The 20,287-nt window shown below is 35.4% G+C and overlaps 3 protein-coding genes across 4 annotated transcripts in view; 2 read left to right on the top strand and 1 right to left on the bottom strand.

Moving 5' to 3' along the window:
- Nucleotides 1-20,287, bottom strand: part of LOC133521624 (death-associated protein kinase related) — a 359,879-nt gene that overhangs the window by 252,142 nt on the left and 87,450 nt on the right. The gene's annotated exons all lie outside the window — the stretch shown is intronic.
- Nucleotides 803-6,161, top strand: LOC133521620 (uncharacterized). Its single transcript, XM_061856689.1, has 5 exons — nucleotides 803-974; nucleotides 2,571-2,701; nucleotides 3,255-3,458; nucleotides 5,107-5,502; nucleotides 5,902-6,161. Exons 1-5 carry the CDS (start codon nucleotides 908-910, stop codon nucleotides 6,013-6,015), a joined length of 912 nt encoding a protein of 303 aa, XP_061712673.1. The 5' UTR covers nucleotides 803-907; the 3' UTR covers nucleotides 6,016-6,161.
- On the top strand, nucleotides 6,126-10,312 carry LOC133521619 (uncharacterized). The gene is made up of 2 exons (XM_061856688.1): nucleotides 6,126-6,204; nucleotides 6,573-10,312. Exon 2 carries the CDS (start codon nucleotides 6,998-7,000, stop codon nucleotides 9,515-9,517), a length of 2,520 nt encoding a protein of 839 aa, XP_061712672.1. The 5' UTR covers nucleotides 6,126-6,204; nucleotides 6,573-6,997; the 3' UTR covers nucleotides 9,518-10,312.

Below are 20,287 nucleotides of genomic sequence, written 5' to 3'. Positions count from 1 at the left end.
CAAATCTTTTTTCCGGTTTCTGATTAACTAAAATTGGGTAATTGGCAAATAAAATTTTCATATGTATGTTTGTCAATAATAATATCCCCAACCTTATAATTACTTCGAGCTGGTCTGGCAAGCTTCGGTAGCTCAGATGTAATTGGTGGTTGTAGTGTCCCAGAGCTGCGAGTTCGTATCTGGACCGAGAAGATTATTTTTTTCCTTTATTTAAAAATTTATTACGAAGTTATTTTGCTGCAGCCGGTGTTGCAGTGTCAGCACTTGACTTGATTGACGTGATGAAAGGGAAAACGATTGAGGTCACTGGTTCAGTAATAGCAACGAGTGATTGTAATAGAGAGGTCAAGACTAAGATATAATCGTGCACCATAGTTTGACATCCGAAACAGATGGCGCTGCACCGAAAAAAATATTTTTCTACAATACTACCAGAACGTATAGTAGTTAAAAATATAGTTATACCTACTAAAATCTGGTAGTAATAACAAAAAATGTTGTATCGTGTAAAACTTGTTTTTTAAACATCACTGTTTAATTCTAGTTAAATGCAATTTAGTACTGCTTACAATTTTGTTGTATATGTAAAGATGCAAGTGTTGTAAATATTAAACGTTTGTCTCCTTTAATATATGCATCGTAACACTAACTATTGATATGTAAAAATAAAGATGCGAGTGTACACGTTACAAATTATTATGTTATGGTTACTATAATGCATTGTATTCTGAACGAATCAAACAGTTGTGCCAACACCACGGTGTTTGCGCGGGGGGCGGGGGAGGGAGAAAGGAATTGCGCATGTCACATGAAACGGCCATTGCGCCAGCGTCTTTCGTTCGTTGTACCGGGTGGTGTTTCTATGTCTATAATTTTATTGTAAAAGTGTGCTTAAAAACTTGTGAACATGGACGAAGATGTAAGAAAACTTTTAATCACATGGAACCTCGAGGAATACATGGAAATTTTCGAAAGTAAGTAAAAAGCTGAAGTTATGCCCGAAATTAATGTTTGTCATGACTCGCCTGTATTAATTATTAATAAATAATTATGAATGCTTTGTATTCAATTCCGCTGCAAAATAATTTTAGCCATATACTCGAGGTGTGGTTGTACTTACCTAGTTTGTGTTTGATATCTACATAATTATTTCGCGTTACGACAAACGCCATATTTACTGTAACATAATGGCGTCATTTGATGGCTATGCATTTTATCCATATCATTTATCGACGGGAGTGGTATTATAACTCATGTATTCATAAAACAAGTAGCTTGAGCAATTCTTTTGCCTTTTCTAACTAGGTTGTTTAATAATCAAACAAACAACAAGTACTTATCTCAAAAAAGTGACCTCTATAGGGAGCGTGCATGAACTATAGGAGGCAGCACAGGAGCCGTTAGATTTTTGGCGCGAGGCGTAAATGTGATGTTTATTGTTCCAATGTAGCCCACGAGATGGCAGAACCTAACATGCACAACAAAACACGTGACGTGTAAATTTACATGTTTATTGTTCCGATTCAGGCCACAAGATGGCAGACCCTCCAACGCGCACGGTCCCTATAGAACATATTTACTTATTTTCGCCGATTTCGGCCGATTTCGAGCCCATTATATGAATGAGCAACACGTGCTCGAATTTCTAATAGCGTATTGAACAGGCGGTGTCCTTAATCATAAAAAAAATAAAATTCACGTGCTTTTCTACCAACAAAATATCTCTATGTATGTAACTATGTAATATAACCTATGTATGCTTTATGAACGTGTTATTGCTAACTTTTCTAATTTCAAAGCTTAAAATAATTTGTATGCGCAATGATGATTATGACACTGTTATGCGTATCAAAGATATGACTTAAACTTTTATGCAACCCAATATGGACCCATCATTATGTTATAAGTAGGTAGAATTTATTTTGGACTTCAAATTAAGAGTAAACAAATTGTGATTAAATAATCAAAAAATTAAAGAAGTAATTTAATAATTTACTTTCCAGAGACACTACTTTAACTTTAAAATTAAAAAAATAGTGACATCATGACATATGACCGCCAACCTTTACATTCAACTGTCATTTGCTACGGTTTTGCGTACTCCATTGCGAGGTATAAATTGACAATGTCACTACTTAGGCTACAACTGCATTTTTCTTTCTTTGGCATATGATAGAGATGCAACCACAAACCTTAGACCGTAGTACCTACAGTCAAGGGCAAACTAAATTATCAGCTTTGCTTTAATCTGAACCTTCCATATTCCATTGTGATGAGACAACATCTACTCACCTTTACATATGTACGACTTTGTTCACATGAGTTTGGAAATATTTGCGTTTGATATACACTGTATCTTCACTTCAATGATCATCATATATTGGGTACATAATACCTAAATAATAATGTAATACATCTTTAAAGAAATTAATTAAGCCATTAACACAGTGGTTCTTAACCAGTGGTTCCCAGACCACTAGTGGTCCCTGAAGGTACTGGTAGTGGTCTGCGAACAGTGTAAACAACATACCGTTTTTGACTTTATGTGCAGTTACTGTTTTTTTTTTCAGAAAACAAAATATCTGTAGATTGCCTCAATTTACTAGATGACAGCATGATACGGGAATTGTTTCCTACTATTGGTGACAGAGCCATATTTCAAAAAAATTTTCAAAATTGGAAATCTATTGCTCTTGGACAGGTGAGCTAACTTAATACCTTTATTAAAACATAAAGAACATACTATAGTTACTTAAAATGTTAGCAATATTTTACTTTAAATTCTGCTGCCATCAACTAGAGGGTTTCTGTAGCTCAGATCACAGATTTTTACTTCTAAAAAAATTTTTGTAATATACCTATATTATTTTTAATTAGAAATGTATATTTCATCTAACTAGAAATATGGCCAACACACATCAGTTAATCATGCTATTACTTCTTTTAAATATGATGCATTTAGTTTTCGATAGGTTTAGAAAAAATGTTGTCTATGTCAGTGGGTTCCTAACCTTTTTCAACTTTCAACATTATTACCCCTGTGAACTATAAGGGATGATTATAAATGTGAAAGCCTGTCTGTCTGTCTGTTATCTGTTCACGCTTAAACCACTGTACCAATATGAACGAAATTTGGTATGGTAAGAGTTTGTTTTCAGTGTTACTAAAGTAGAAAAACCACTCTCACATATAGACTCCACATAATATGTAAAATGTCCACACGATAATTTTAACTTATTGTTTTGTTATGCCAGTTTTCAGTAATGAACATGGATGTTGATATACTCCAAGAAAAGCATAGGAATCCGTTAACTGAAATGACAAACATAGAATTATTTCAAACATTGATGAATACAGAAGATGCACCTGAAAATGCGAACAGTGATACCCCAAATCCAGTCTCTCCTTTGAAAGTTATGGAAAATAAACAAGAAGGGATACAACAAAGTAAAGATAATGTACGTGTCACTTCATACTATTTACTCCTTTCTCATTTTCTTTTAGGTTAACTGGAAGATATCCCTTATAGGGATAAGTTCGCCTTTGTGCAAATATTTTATATAATATACTTGTATTTTGTTTTTAACCCCTGACCAAAAAAAGGGGTTTATAAATTTGACCGCTAATTGTGTTTGTCTGTCCGCGGCACCGTAGCTCCTAAACAGGTGATCTGAGATGCGGTTTTTTTATTTGAAAGCCAGTTTTCTAGTGGTGGTTCGTAGACATGTTCAATCAAAATCGGTTCAGCCGTTTCAAAGTTGGGTTTTTTTTAGATTTTTAATTTAATTTTACTTGTTTAGGTGCAATAAAGTGATTAAATACGTAAGTACAATAAGGTAGTGTTTTCCTTATTGGTAGCCATATTGAATGTGGTGATAGTTAGGCCATACTGAACAAACGAATTGATAACTTGAGTATAGTTTTTCCAATCTATGAAATTTGGTAGGATTACAGCTGAGGCGCACCAAATTTCACCATTCGAATTTGAACAGATTGTGTGGAGCCAGAAAACCCTCAAGCAATTAGCAGAGAGGTCTTTCTATTCTGGTCAATAAGCGAGTTCTTCGTTCGAGGCGGACTACTAGTTCATACATTTCGACTTCTATCATCAGATGTAAACATTTTGTATGGGGGGGTAAAAAAATTTTTTAACTTTCAACGTTTGCCTGATAGTAAAAGTTACAGTTCAGTCAGTATGGCCTAATTAATCACTACGTAGAATATGGCTAGAGGTAGAAAAAACCCCATTATAATTGTAGGTATGGCAAAGTGCCGTTTGTAACATAAGCAAAAAATGAAAACGTAGATTCTACTTCTCAAACGAGACGATTGTTCAGCGACTTTTAAAAATAACTTGTGGTTTGGTTTTTAGCACATATGAAAGTTTACTTGAATATGCAGTGTATTGTGAATTATGTCTGTAAGGTGACAAGATTGACAGACAGTTTCTTTATATAGTTATTATAATTAGTTATTTGTACAACAAGAGAGCAAAGTTCGTTTTTGTTTTGAGTGTTAATTTTGAGTCCCAAGTGCGTGAAAGGTGATGGACACAAGAGCATGCATGCAAATAACTTTGATCTTGTGTTGTACATAAAACATTTCACCTCAGCAGTGAGAAAATTGTCACTTCGGTGCTACTGGTCCTAGATATTGAATATCATTATTTGCAAAATCTAGTGCCTGCACCAACCTTTCTTGCGATTAGGTTCACAAACTATCCTTAAGCTCTTTTATCAGCCTATGCAAGATGCTAGAAAGATGATGATTGTGGTAATTAATCAACTTATCCTCATAGTAGTGTTAGTATGGAACAGTAAGCAAAATCGTTTTACCTTACTCTTAAGAAGTGAGCTAAAATTGAACTTGGCTCATTGAATTCAAATAAAAAAGTAACCATTTTCGAGCTTCTGAGGTGAAAAATAAATCATCTAATAGTATGATGTTTAGGGTTTTAAATATCCCAATCTGATTATTTAAGTACCTTAGCCCCTCATCAGGTGCTATTCACAGTTTTGGGTGTCAACCAAAATTTACAGTAGATGTATGTATCTCATCATGCTGACATAATAGAGTACAGCAATTAAAAAATATTTTGGTTTTCAGAAACTTCTGGATTTACTGCAGTCAAGCGCAGAGGGCAAAATTATACTTTCCCTGCACAAGGACGACGGTTTGTTGAGCAGCAGCTCTAGGAGAAGGATATGTAACATAATAATTAAACATTTACTTGGGGATGACCCCTCAAAAACCAATATTCCAAGTTCTGTTCTGTTTGATATGGCCAGTCAAATCAAAGAAGTTTTTAATAAAGAGAACATAAGCACATACTTCATTCCGTACATCAACAACAAGAAATTGAAAATCAGAAGATGTGCTAAGGGAAAGCTATATGATTGTTTGCAAAATAGAAAAGGGAGTATCGTATTGCCGCGAGAAAAATGTCACATACAAGTACTCCAGGATCTTCTACCACTGAAACTAATGAAGAGACTGAACCAGGTAAAATCAACTCTGACTTATTTATAAACTCAAATATATTTTATGCAATAGGCTTCGTGGGCACTCTTACATGTCAGGCTTAAATATTATAATGATATGACGAGAGTAATATGAAAGTATATACATACATTGTAATATTTTTAATACACTGTTGTATAACAGCCAATTAAATGAAATTGAAGTCGGTTAAAAATTAAGTTACAATTATTAGTATTACAGAGATGTATGGACTCCATAATTTAATATTGTTTACTTTTTTGTCAACTTATCTTAATCGATTTTAGTCATATGCACTTCCAGTTCATGTGTACTTTCAGCTTGTACTTACACTGTTATATTGACAAGAGCTATAGCATTGTATTTATAAATATGAGCAGATATAATTTTTTTCCTTTTCAGAGGACGTTTCGGACGATGTGGCTTGGATTAAAGCGTCAACTGAGCCGTGGAAACTACTCGAACAAAAATGGAAAACTACTACAAAACATAGACTTGAAGAAACAAAAAACATGACTGTAACAGAATATATGGCACAATATCCAGGTTTAAAGAAACCCACAGGATTTCACTTGCTGACTATAGACTTCGATACTATGTACCCTGGGACCTCAGACAATCTATACAAGTACTTCATGCTGTCAAAATAATCTATTTTCCAGTTGGCAAGCAGCAAACATAAGTTGGTTAGAGAAAAATTCCAAGGTAACAATATTTAATTACTTTTTGCTGGCCTTTTCTTATATAAATAATGGCCGCGCCTATTCTTATATATTTAAAAATTGCCTTTACACTTAAGGTTTTTTAACATGCCGTCGGCGTGTTGTGCTGTATTGAAACACGTGAGTTAGACGCAGCTTGATCTTGATCACACTATTCACACTGCGATAGTAGTACGCAACTCTAGTACGCCGGCGCGTGGCGGCTGTCTTGGTGCAGCCTGCGGTAACGGCTTGGGCCGTGCTTTGTTTTCTTTACCGGCTACACACACAAACGACAAATATACCTAACAATCACCAATTTTGTCTATACAATGCATCACCTTAATAAAAACTTATTTTGTTTGTTTTTAGGAGTCAATGCAGAAGAAGCTGATAATATTAATGCATTATTTACGCTGACGCTGCTAGTTGCTCAACCTCTGCATAAGAAACCAAAAAAAGGAGCTGGAGGCCTTCAAAACAGGAGTCTAAGGATGGGTTTATTACCCATGTTACAAGATACATGAACTTAAATGAGACCATCAAACAAAGAAGAGAAAAATATCTACAATATGGTATTACTTTCCAACCTACGATATTTATTGTAGGTGAAAATTTGCAACATATTGAGCAGTATTTTGTTGTTGTGGATAATACATTTTACACTATGCATACCATTATGCAAGCGGTCGATGTGTGTTTTAAAGCTTTCCAAGCACTGAATTGTAAATATCCGGTTGAAAGCGAACTTATTTGGCTGTTTATACAGAGAGGGTTTTATAAAATAAGAACATCTTATGACAAAGAATTTGTTTCGGTTAACTCATTACTTGCTGATTTACATTTACTTGAGTAAAATGCCTAAGTGCTTTATATGCAAATTGGTCATTTCTTCTATAAAAGACTTATGCCATCACTTCAAATACATGCATGGTAATCATAGTTTTGATTATTATGAGTGTGCTGAGGAAAGGTGTAATAGAAAATATTTTTTAATTAATTCATTTAAAAAACATTTAAAAATCCATACCTCAATTAGTGATGATGCCGAATACCTTAACGCACATCAAAATGTAAACAACTTTAATTCTGATAATCTGATTCAGCATAATAATTGTAACGAAGCAATTTCTGAGTTTTCTGATTTGTCAACAGCTCACGATTCAGGCACTGCCCAAACGGCGATAGATTTTGAGAGTTCTGTACTTAAATTCACAGCTAATTTACATGCCAATACTTTGATCCCCAGAAATGTAGTTCAATATGTTACTGAAAATATGAATACCTTGGTCTCCGACTCAGTAATAAAACCTCTTCAAAATATGTTGTCGCAGTGTTTGTCGCAAAGGCAAATATCTGCCGAATGGGCTGGACGTTTGCAGAGCCATTTAGATAAATTTAGTGATTCTTTTGAAGATGTAAGATCTGAACATGTACGTTTTGCTTTGTTCAAGGAAAAAGGTACTTACATAGAGCCTGAAGAATATGTTCTTGGTCAAAGATTAGAAACCAGCTATGCTAATAATAGTTTTAAATTGGTACCTACTACATCCACAGGCCAATTCATACCACTTCGACATGTATTAAAAAAATTTTTAGAATCAAGTAACGACTATCAGCAGATTACCCAACACTATAATGATTTAAAATCTTCCAATTGTGACGTTATACAAAATATAGTCCAGGGTTCTGAATGGCGAAAAATGGTTACTTCTTGTAGTGGACAAATTGTTTTACCCCTTGGACTATATTTTGACGATTATGAAGTAGGTAATCCTCTTGGTAGCAGAGCTGGTGTACATAAACTAGGTGCTGTATATATATCTATTCTTTGTCTGCCACCGCACTACTTGTCAAAGCTACAGAACATTTTCTTAGCATTACTTTTCCATTCATTCGACCGTCAACATTTTGGAAATAGAGTAACTTTTGGTCCTATAATATCAGAATTAAATTTTTTGAGTCGCCAGGGAATCGATTTGACTTTTTCCGATGGAACGCATAGTAAAGTTTTCTTTAAATTAGCTGTGATTTTGGGTGACAATCTAGGTTTACATAGCTTAATTGGTTTTACTGAATCCTTTTCTAGTAACTTTTCATGTCGAATTTGTAAGATACGTAAAGAAGACCTAAGGTATGCTCATGAATGTGACCGTGATTTGTATCGTACGATGGAACAATATTTAATTGATTTAAACCAAAGAAATGTATCAGAGACGGGCATCAAAGAAGAATGTGTATGGCATGATATCGATGGTTTTTCCGTTATCAATAACGTGCGGGTAGATATAATGCACGATTTACTCGAAGGTGTTTGTAAATACGACATGTCATTTATATTGTATTATTACATAGAACAATTAAAATTATTCTCATTAGATACATTGAATGGAAGATTAACTTGTTTTGATTATGGACCTGATCGTAGCAATCAACCACCCTGTATACTTCAAGAACACCTTCGTAATCAGTCCATTAAAATGTCAGCATCGGAAATGCTTTGTTTTGTAAGGTATTTTAGTTTGCTAGTAGAGGATTTGATACCAACGAATGATACCCTTTGGGAGCTATATTTACATCTTAGAAAAATACTTGACATTGTGATTTCTAATCAATTGCAAAAAGGTACTATTGATTTTCTTAAGTTATTAATTTCTGAACACCACAAATTATATTTACGAATTACTAACAAAACGTTAACACCAAAATTTCATTTCTTAACTCATTATCATGATATGTTACAAAAATTTGGTCCATTGGTATCTATCTGGTCAATGAGGTTTGAAGCTAAGCACCGATTATCAAAACTTTCTGCAAATGTATCTAGCAATAGAAGAAACGTTTGCAAATCTCTAGCTATTAGGCACCAACTAAAGTTGAATAACTTGTTTCTCAATAAACACCTTGAAAAGAAAGTACAGATGGGACATAACCGGCCAGTAGATGACAATATAAAAGAAAAAATTATGAACAAATTAAATTTAAACTCTGCATTTATTGAAGAGTATAATTGGTTGATTATTAGCGGAACTAGGTACAATTGCAACTTAGTGTTAACGTTAGATGTAGTTAACGATGGGATGCCTATTTTTGGTTCTATTAATAGCATTTTTTTGTGCAATGATGACATACTATTTGAGGTAAACCTTTTTGAAACACAGTATTTTGATGAAAGACTTTGTTGTTTTGTAGTTATTAAGAGTAATGCAGAGACTGAATTTTTCATGTACGACAAACTTTATAGCTATGTCCCAAATACCATGACACGTAGTCGTGACAGTAGAACAACTTACGTTACTCTGAGGTCTTCAATATAATTATAAGACTACAGTACCGGCCAATAAAATATCACCTTTATTTTGTCGGTACAACTTTTTAAATATTTGTAAATGTCTTCCACCTCAGTAATAATAGTACTTTTATGCGAGGGGTGAGGATAATTGATTTCATGCAGTGGTTTATTCATAAATGTTTTTTGTTATATATGTACAGTCAACTACAAAAAGATGTATCCATATTTTCAACTTATTGCTTTGGAATAAGATCCAAAAGTGGATACATCTTTTTAAAGTTGACTGTACGTAGTATCAGAGAGAATAAAGACATAGAGTGAAATTTCACGAAAAAGTCCTAGCGAACTTACCTAGACGTTATTTTGCTATCCGACACCAGGTGTCGCCATTTTTTAGTCAACAGTTAAAGGTGGCAGTTAAGTGGATTATGGAAAAGGTGGCGCCACGGAACCTAGCATCAAAATGTTGTTAGACTTTGTCACTCTTATGTCTTTATTCTCTCTGATAGTATATAGCAAAAGGTGATTTATTATTCGCCGCTGCAACAGTATCACTATACTTATTATTTAGCTCAAAGAATATCTAATTCGTACATTTCTAAAACAGCACGTTATTTACAGTTACCCCAGCAATATCTGATTGCCTCGGTGCTCATGTTTGGGGGAGTACATGTTTAGATATTCTGGAGCACTTTAGCTGCCCGGATGTTACTGATGGTTGCTGTGTACCTACTGCAAACCGTTTTTTTTAATGATTTATACACAAGGTCAAGTTGGATAAGTGGAATACTTGTATGGAATCTTCATACTGTTTCAATTTCCCGGAGCAAAAAAACTATGCTTTACTTACCCAACCTGACTTTATTAATAAGAAAGTACAAATTTTACACTTGACATATGGCGAGTTCGTTTCATCAAATGATTATTAAGTCACAATTAAAACAATAGAGATTGTTAATCAGTGTAATGATTGTTAGAAGATTCCTTTTTTTTTTAATACTCTGATAATCCGTTGATAATCCATACATTCCTTACTACAATATGCAAGGAAAGGGTCTAGCAGGCTAATCTAGCAAGACTGCCCCCCACGAGGGATTTGGTTATACTTTTAGGTGGAGTAGTGGCTGCACCTGAGAACACTGTGTATGTCTAATATCAGTCTTCGAGTTTCTTTTGTTTCAGATTTATTCACGATTTTGTTACGTATTGAGGAGGATGTAATAGGGCTTATAATGCATATTTTTACAGACCATCATTTCCTTAAAGTTGTGAAAAAAAAAAACGTTTTTTCGGTAATTTTTTTTGCCACTTATGGAGACACAACTACCAAATAACGTAATACATTCAAAAATATTTTCAAATGTCATGCGTCATGTCAAAAAAACATTTACTATATCATATCAATATTATCAATAGAGTAATAGTAGCAAATGAGTATGTAATACATTAGTAGGTAGGACCATTGATTAATGACATATGTTATGTATATACAGAGTATTATTCCAACGTCTAATCATATTGAACGAGGTAATTACTTAGGTCATACTCAGCAACTGTTGCTATGGACCAACACCGAAATCTCAAAACATTTTTGCCTCCCCGTACATAATGTCCACTTCAGACTCGTCAGAAAATTTTCTTTTGAGATATTTGGGGTTGGCCATACAGTAAAAGCTGCTCAGTATAGTCTATGTAATCTGTACCTATATAAATATAAAAACACTGTATGTGACATATGTCATTGATAAATGTCAATGATTTATTTTATAATGAACAAAAGACGATGTAATTTTTTTTTTTATCTTTGTTTAAGGATATGATGTAAAAATATTCATTATTATTATTATTTTGGTTTCTCTCGCAGGCTTGGTTGAGCTTTGAGCTGAAATAAAAGTTTACCCTCGATTTTTTAACAAAATCGTGAATAAATCTGATTCAAAAGAAAATCGAAGGCTGATATTATGTTCTCAGGTGCAGCCACTACTCTACCTAAAAGTATAACCAAATCCCTCGTGGGGGTCAGTCTTGTTAGCATAGCCTGCTAGACCCTTTAATTCATACTGTTCTTGAAGATGCTTTATAATTTGAAAACCAATAATAAAGCGTTTGATTTTATTACTCGTATTATTTTACTTTTAAATTGTCTACCATTTGTAAAACACGTAATTAAGTTTAAAGAGCGAAATGCTGTTCTCTGTTTATGAATTTCGTGACTGAGAGATACTGTACACATGTCTATTAAATTTAATAGCCAAACAATGGATATTTTACATCGGTATAGGTATTATTAGATCATAATCATAAAAAAAGACAACAGCATTTTTGGTAGTTTTAGCCTGGGTTTTTTTATACTGCGTGTACTATACTAAAGACTTGTGTCCATACACTCGGCTAGTCTATTTATTGCAAAAGTTGTGACGTGATAGATACCATCGACAAAGTTAATTTACCAGTTAATCCTATTGCATTGGCATAAGGTTGACCAATGGTCTGAGAGGGCTGTTGTTTATACTATTAGATGTGCCAAATTTTTGATACTGGTTACTCAAAACAACTTTTCTAATATAACAGATTGGCTGGGTGAAGTATGAACTCAATTTTTTGTTAGGCACACGCTTATAAAGATCTATATTTACAAGAAGAGCAGTGTACTGGTTATATATTGTTCACGTAACCAGAACTCACTGTGCTCAAGGGACTTCTAAACGCGCCATATTTTGACTGCAATATGTGGCCGGCCACCAATAGTTGCCGGCCACATATTGCAGTGAACATATGGCCCGTTTAGAAGCCCCATTAGCACAGTGCGTTCTGGTAACGTGAACAATATATAACCAGTACACCGCACAAATCGTTTAGTTACACATACTAAATGCCTTGTTATAACAACACAACAGGCATGTATATGTTACTGTATTATTTAGTTACCATTACAATCCGTCTTATACCTACTACTAGTGTGGTCTGGTTACGTGAACAATATAACCAGTACACCGCACAAATCGTTTAGTTACACATACTAAATGCCATGTTATAACAACACAACAGGCATGTATATGTTACTGTATTATTTAGTTACCATTACAATCCGTCTTATACCTACTACTAGTATGGTCTGGTTACGTGAACAATATAAAACCAGTACACCGCACAAATCGTTCCGTTACATAAACTAAATACCTTGTTATAACAACAGGACAGGAACGTATATGTTACTGTATTATTTAGTAACCATTAACAGGCCGGCTAGTTGGGTTTACTAAAAGTCTTATACCCACTACTAGGGTGTATGGGTATACATTACATTTCTGCACTTTATGAATTACTATACGGTTCATAGAATTAACAAATTTAATTTAACCAGAATGGTCTGGTTTTGTTTACAAAGCGTCCTGTCGTCACATATACAACAAGACAATATAGTACAGCTAACCAGATTCTGGTTACCAGTACCAGGTTTTTTTTTCAGTGTAGTGATATCCATTCTGAAGTTTTATCAGTACCCTATACCGACTTGTACTTTCAATATTACACAATACAATCCGGTTAAAAGGACCGTGCGAGCAGATTTGCAAACCAATCCCATTAAAGCTAACAACATTCAATTAAAATAAACATGACACGTGGCTTTCATCTAACGAGTTGGTGCTTACGCAAAACTACATTACAGTAGGATAGTTAGTACGAACGCAATAGTCATTACTGGCTATGACATTTACACGTGTTTCTATAATTGGGTAAAGCACAAACGCCCGCGCGCAGAAGATCAATAAGGTCTTATGGTAGTCATAAGCATAACGAAACATCGTATGCATTATTTTAAACGGCTTTTGCAGATATTATAAGGGAAACACAAGGCAATGTAGATATCTGAACAAAACACTCATGGATTACTTCAAATTTCAAGATAAGTCATATCGTACACAATACATAAACAATTATAAAATAAATAAATATCGGACATTCTTATACAAATTGAAGTCCCACAATAAGGTCAAGAAGGCTCGTGTTGTGGGTACTGAGACAACGATATTATAATACGTAGAAAACACCCATGACTCAGGAACAAATATCTGTGCTCATCACACAAATACCCTTACCGCCACTACCTGGCCTTACTAAACCAGACCAGTCTTCAAACGATAACGTAACGTAGCAAGTAAATCTTCACAAGCTTATATTTACTAAATTCTTAAAACATGATTTCCGGGATAAAAACTTCATCTAAATTGGTTCAGCGGTTTAAGCGTGAAGAGGTTACAGACAGGCAGAGTTACTAACGCATTTATATTAGTAGATATATATACGAGTAGTATATAAGTTATATAACAATAAGCTTTTGGCAAAAATTTCATTTTTAGTACAAGCTTTTATCGCCGACTGTACTTTTATTACCACAGGCAATTCTGAAAGCCCCAAAAACAATTAGGCTACGTTGTTTTATCAGATAGCCACCTCCTGTTTCCATCATCAGATCGGGTCGATGGTACCATAATATTGCATTGTCTTCCGACTTACATATGTATGCAAATTTTCAGCCCAATCGGAAATCGGGGAGTCGGTCAAATTAAGTTTCCAACATTTGACTCACAGTAACATACATACATACTAACAGTAATAGGGCAAGTTAAATAAAAGCTTGTAAAGATAAAAATAGGCATTGCGCACCAAAGTAAGAAGGAAAATCACAGAAATAAGCGGTCTCGTCGCTAAAAAGCGTCTTCCAGACAACTTATTGTATCAGCAAAACAAGTACAAAAAGACATTATGTCGTTGTTGTATAAAGATTGTGAAATGAACGTGAAATGGCAGAATCGGTTCAAGGCGTGCGCAAGAGCATGCTGTAATTAACCTTTTACTTGTACGGGAGCTGTTAGATATCGATCCTATTATAATAACATATTAACTCCAAAAGAGCGTAACGTACGTATCTAAGAGAGAGCCTCCACCAGTGTCTTTTGAGCGTCGGCGTCTAGGCAGCATGGAAAATGGCGACGCTGCGCAGTTGCGTCGAACAGCAGCCATAGATTTGACTAGACGCCGACGCTCGGGAGACGCTAGTGTGAAGTGTGGGTCTGTCTAACAGTGGCACATACGTCGTTATTGTCAATGTTGATATTGCACTACGCGTTTCATGTGAATATCTACTTGCCAATTAGAGTAAATTTTGCAATGAAACAAGTAATTGGTATCTAATTTTAAGGGTTTGTCACTGTTATTGTTGGTAATTGAGTGAGCCAATCGGTTGAATGTCAACAATATTGCTGGGTTTACCGTGGTTATTTTATCTCAAACAAGAAGGGAGTGAATTTATATAAATAGATCACAAAACTGTATGTGAAGAGGTTAGCAATAGGTAGTTATAGGATATCAACGAAACAAGTAAGTAAAAGTAGATAAAGTGCCTGAAGAGGAAGAAAGTCCATTATTAGCCCTTAAATAATGTGCTTCTTTCCGCCATAAAACGCAGTTTAATAGCTCTTACATGTTGCTTAATCACTGGCACTTTTATGTTAACTATTAGCAATAATTTCGCGAAGACCTTCTGGCTTTCGCAAGTTCGCAAAATACTATATAATATTATTTAATTCAATATTGTAACTGCATACCACAAGGTCGTTATAAAAATGGCTCTATTTAGAGATACGAGCGTTTGAAAGCAATTATTGTCCATTATCTATTTAAATTGCAAATAGATGTAAAATATACGAGTATTCTACTGAAGTTTGGGGGTTCATAATGGTATTTTGAGTTAAACGTGGTAGATATTGGTAATAGTAATACTTTATTTTTATATTGTAATTACCGTGTCACGATTTACCGATTAGGCGGTGCAAAACCCAAATGAAAATTCTTCACCATTTGGAAGCGCAATAGGTGATATCTGATTATTGAAAACTACGCGACGGTGATAGTAATCATTTACAAACAAGTTAAAGGAAAAATAAAATTATATACCTAAGATTTTCCAAGAAGAGAGAAACAGAGAATGTAAATAAAAAAATCTCGATCAGACGCTTTATCAACCTATTATATATACTACGTGGGAGTCCGACGCATATGTAATTTAATTTAAACAATAAACACATATTACTTTTAAGATTTTAAATAATTATTATCAATTACCTCCTTTAAATAGCTTGTTACTTGACGGATTACAGTTCTTTCAATTCCCAGTAAATGAGTAACTCAACAAACCATAATACTAGCCTGACTCACACTAGTATGACTTGAAGTATCTCACCTCGACGTTCAAATGGTGCATAACGATCTACTCGAGTCCCGGACAATGAGGTCCATCCATTACAACAGGTTCAAGGGTCGGAGCCGGCGATGGCCTCAATGCCGCTTGACAAGCTATCATCATTACGGGAAAGGCTCTAGGGTCAACTTTGTTTAGACATTTCCGATAGTCCCTTGAGACCTTAGGGATCTTGAGAATTTGACATGTATAGTGAAATCTACTTGACCTGGAGATTGCGGAGAATTTTTGTAATAGACAAGAAGAGTGGAACATTATGTAGAAGGCAGGCTCAAGGGTCAGCTTTGTTTAATGTGTATAAGTTCCGTCTGTCTCTTGAGACCTAGGGGATTCTCTTAAGAAATTGTCATGTTTAGTGAAACCTATTTGACCCGAAGATTGTACTTTTCCACAAGAGGACCCGTGGAACATTAAGTTATTCAAGGAGCAGCATATTTTTCTGACAGGGTTCATTTGACCTACTCGAATCAGATGTCTTTTAAAATATTTTTAACCATTTTTTTATTAATCCACGGACTTCAAGAAAATGACAATAAATTGTTTATACAAGATGGATAATGTTATAGATGTAAGTCAAAGAAACATAGGGGCAAATAGTAATCTCATTTTCGTCAAGCTCAAGTTATTAGTAGCAGATCAAGAGCTAAAAACTAAGAATCAAATTGATAAAAAAATATACGCCAATTATATTTTCTGGGATACACTATCCCCTTAAATTAGTTTTTTAATAGGTAAGACAAAAGGCGTGTTAGAAAAACAAGCATTTACCGGAACTGTGCTGAGATCAGTGGATGCCAGTGACCCCATAAAGGGTTCAGACTTAACCGCCGCATTCCAAACCAAAAGTTATATTCAGCACCCCGATGACTAACGAACCACAGGAAAACACGCCACAGATAAACAAAGCACGAAGCCTCCATGCGTCAGTTCGCGTGGAAACTGTATGATTACGTCAATAATCGTGACCGACTCTGTCGCAAAACTGTGAAGCGACAAAAATAATGAACCAGCGACTCCATTATCCGAAACCGATAGCGATCGTGTGTCTAGATCCATGTGAACCGAGAGTTGCATAACACTGTACTGCAGTGAAACTATCACGGGAAGTATCTTGATGGCCTGCCTTAAATTGACAACGATTATGTCAAACTATCTGTGGTGGTAACGTACTCGGTGAAATATGATATGACTGACAAGATTTACATTTCATTTTGATAATTCTGTCTTACGACTAATTTAAAAAAATAGGATTACAATACAACATGTTTGCATGAACGCGTAGATTGACTATTCTGCCGTGATCTTTCCAGTACACTTTAGCAAGCCTTGACAAATTTTCTGTTTTAATGTATTCATACCCAGCAGCAACAAGCATTCTTAGCACCGATAATGAATTGCTAAAATGGTCTGCACAAGCAGATTGTATTCTTCGTATTGGTTTCCACCGCTGACCACATAATTTCCTTATTGTTTGTAGTCAATGTACAGGTTGTACTTCCATTGTATCCCCGGATCACGACGCAACCGGCCCGCCGCCATTATCGGACTAGAAATAATGCTGATAGTAAACACTTAATTAACTCTTCCGAGGGCCCTATAATTTAGAGAAAACTAACTATGAAGCGCGCAGATTGCACCAAGAGGAAGAAGGGTTAACGAAATTCTCAAGCCTTCTTGTTTAGTTATGCGGCATAGTGTTGGAGAAAATTACCGCATGTAAGTCTTTAAATTTGATTATTTTTTAACTATATTAAAAATCATGAAGACATCAACATAAGCCAAATATGTTATCGTTCCAATGGTACAAGAATTCCAAGAAGCAGCCAGCCAAAAATTCTCAAATTTCGGCCATTCATCTTCTGAAGAGGAAGGATATCTCACTTTTTGGACTACTCCAAATGTTTTATAATACCTTAATACAGCCAAGTCGTTAATTAAGAAATCGCCGCTCATTAATCAGGCGCCAGCGAGCCTAGATCGCGTTCAGCTTCGATTTATTACGGCCGAGATACAGGACACTGCAATCTTAGATCAAAGCATAGCAAGATACAGAGAAAAAAGGATTCTGCCATGAGTTAATAGGTTCCAAGATGAAATGACAAATGTCACTACGGCAACCCAAAGTCGCTGAAGCAGTTTCACTAAAGGTCCTAAGAATGTTCTTTCTTCAAAAGCCTGAATGGCTTTTTGTTTTGGGAGGGAAACTGTAACGCTGTTCGCAGCTAGCCGATATTCAATTAATTTATTGGCCACATCCGAGACTGTCATACTGAAACATTATTAGGGACGAGATAATAAAAGAAACTGCAACAATAAATATCCCATGAAAGAATAAATAGCGAAACGTCAGTTTAACGATTCCGTCAAGGCCGAGGAACAAATTGATAGCGATCATTATCGGAATAGTGCAATGGTTAATATTTTAGAGAATAACGAGTATTTGCGCAAGCTGGAAGCTGGGGATCTAAGCAACGATTTGCATAGTTGAGTACGCACGCGGGGTTTACTTCAACATTAAAAAGGTCCGAACTACTGAAGATCTTGGTATACATAGTTCGTTTTATAGCACTCTTATTAGACGAGGTGTCGCCAGTAGAGTTAACGACTTCATGGAAGGCGAGGCGTTTATGCCTCATCTGATTATGAAATGAGATTCTTGCTAGAGCCCCCGGGGGAATTTTTATGGATTCGGTAGCATCGGTTGCCGTTGCTTCTGGAGAGAAATTTGCGAGAGCAGTCCATATAAGATACTGAGTAGATATACCACATTCCATGCCGTGCTTAGAATTTTCTGTTAGCAGCAGAAAGACATTCAAAACTTCAGATTCTAGGGAACCACTGAACATAAAAATTGGCCAATCAGGTCTTAAAGGCCTGTGCAGTGCAATTTTGTTTCGTGTCTTCAAAAACACTGTATCTGTACGTAACTAGATACTTAAATAACATGCACATGACCATATTCTATTAGATGACTCGTTTGCTCCGACACACATTAAAAGAATGAAAGCCTTATGGTGGTTTCTCTATTTTTTCGTATGTAAAACATACCGTTGTCGAAGCGGGGACGAGATGCGTCGACGCATCACAGCGGGAGCATTGTCTGGATCCTCAGTGATAAGATAACCATCCCAATTTCAAAAGATCTTACATTCCATAGAAATCACAGGAGACATAAGCGTTTTATTTCCATGGTACTCCACCCTTGTTTGTACAACGCCTGCCGCTTTGGTTCAATTAGGAGCAAGTGCAACAAACAAAACAGACTGACAACTAATGACTTCTTTTTATCTTTAGTGAGGTGCCTGTTACAGCTGTTGCGTAATGAGGTTTGGTTTTATTGTTCGGAATTTATCTGTTAATGATGTGTTTGAATAACATTGATGTGCTGGAAACAAAATTGATCCATTTCAAGCGAGAATTACTTTTCCCCGTAAACAGATTTCCGTTCTGGATATTGCTTAATCGACCGTTTCTAAGCGGCGTAGGGCGTACGCCTAACATGAAAGTTATAAATTATAAATAAGCTTGAACACTTTTTCGTTCTAAAAGAAATCGCAGAAATCTTAAAACCCCATAAACGTGGCTGTCTTTCAAAAATGGGTAACCTATTCTAGTTATTAAAACCCAGATTTGTATGAATCAGCTACAAGTTCAAACTCTGAAGAAATTATTTGAAAGACCATGCCTAATAACAGTACAGGTTATTTCTTAGCCACTACGAGTACGACTCTGACAATAGATCATTATGTGTCAAATTATCAGGTACTCTGACTTGACCGGTCATTAACTACTGTCCTTCAATCTCGAGTCATGGGCTAGTCACTATAGTCTCATTATCACCTGTAGAAGGCATGTCACGGTCGCTTTTATCGCGTGATAAAATCTAAAGAATATTTACTGTCATAAAGAAAATAGTTAAAAAAATCAAAGGAGAACTTTGTGCTTTAGTGCTAGGTTAGTGTCAAAAATGGCTTATGATCATAGGGTTATTTCATGAAAGCTTTTTGAAACTTGTGTAATTCAAAGGAAGCCCCCTCTTTTAACTCCTTTTATTAAAAATAAACTTCCGCTTGTGCCTATTCCAAGTTTTTTGAAACGGGTCTATGTGGTTGGAATTTAGACCGAAATGATCCTTCATTTTATTATAATTCACTCTCCTGGCGCCTCTTAATGCATTACGGGAGAATAGGCCTACGATGGTACAGCCTATATCTATCTAAGGTTACCGTTAGATCTTACTTTCATTTCGTAATTATCGTAGTCAGGACCCATCCTAACAGATAAATGTTTTATCATATATTTGTCACGTGACAAACAGTCATCGCAGGCATGAATTACATATTAATCATCATTTCGAACGCACAATAAAAGTGAAAATGAACAGTTGTTAGCGACGAACATCCGGCGGGACCCGGGCTTCGCTTTCTAGGAAGAGCCTGCGATGATGGACGGAATACTAACGACATCGACTATTTTATTATATTATATCGTTTAATATAATAGCAGCTGATACTCGTGGGCATCTATATCGTT

This window comes from Cydia pomonella, chromosome 9 (genome assembly GCF_033807575.1).
Source record: "Cydia pomonella isolate Wapato2018A chromosome 9, ilCydPomo1, whole genome shotgun sequence".
In the NCBI taxonomy this organism is placed as follows: domain Eukaryota; kingdom Metazoa; phylum Arthropoda; class Insecta; order Lepidoptera; family Tortricidae; genus Cydia; species Cydia pomonella.
This window is presented reverse-complemented; position numbering and strand designations above follow the sequence as displayed.

Coding starts and splice junctions, on each gene's coding strand:
- LOC133521620 (XM_061856689.1), top strand. CDS start 908: ATGGACGAAGATGTAAGAAAACTTTTAATCACATGGAACCTCGAGGAA. Junction 2,702..3,254: donor AATCTATTGCTCTTGGACAG/GTGAGCTAACTT, acceptor TTGTTATGCCAG/TTTTCAGTAATGAACATGGA. Junction 3,459..5,106: donor TACAACAAAGTAAAGATAAT/GTACGTGTCACT, acceptor TTTGGTTTTCAG/AAACTTCTGGATTTACTGCA.
- LOC133521619 (XM_061856688.1), top strand. CDS start 6,998: ATGACAAAGAATTTGTTTCGGTTAACTCATTACTTGCTGATTTACATT.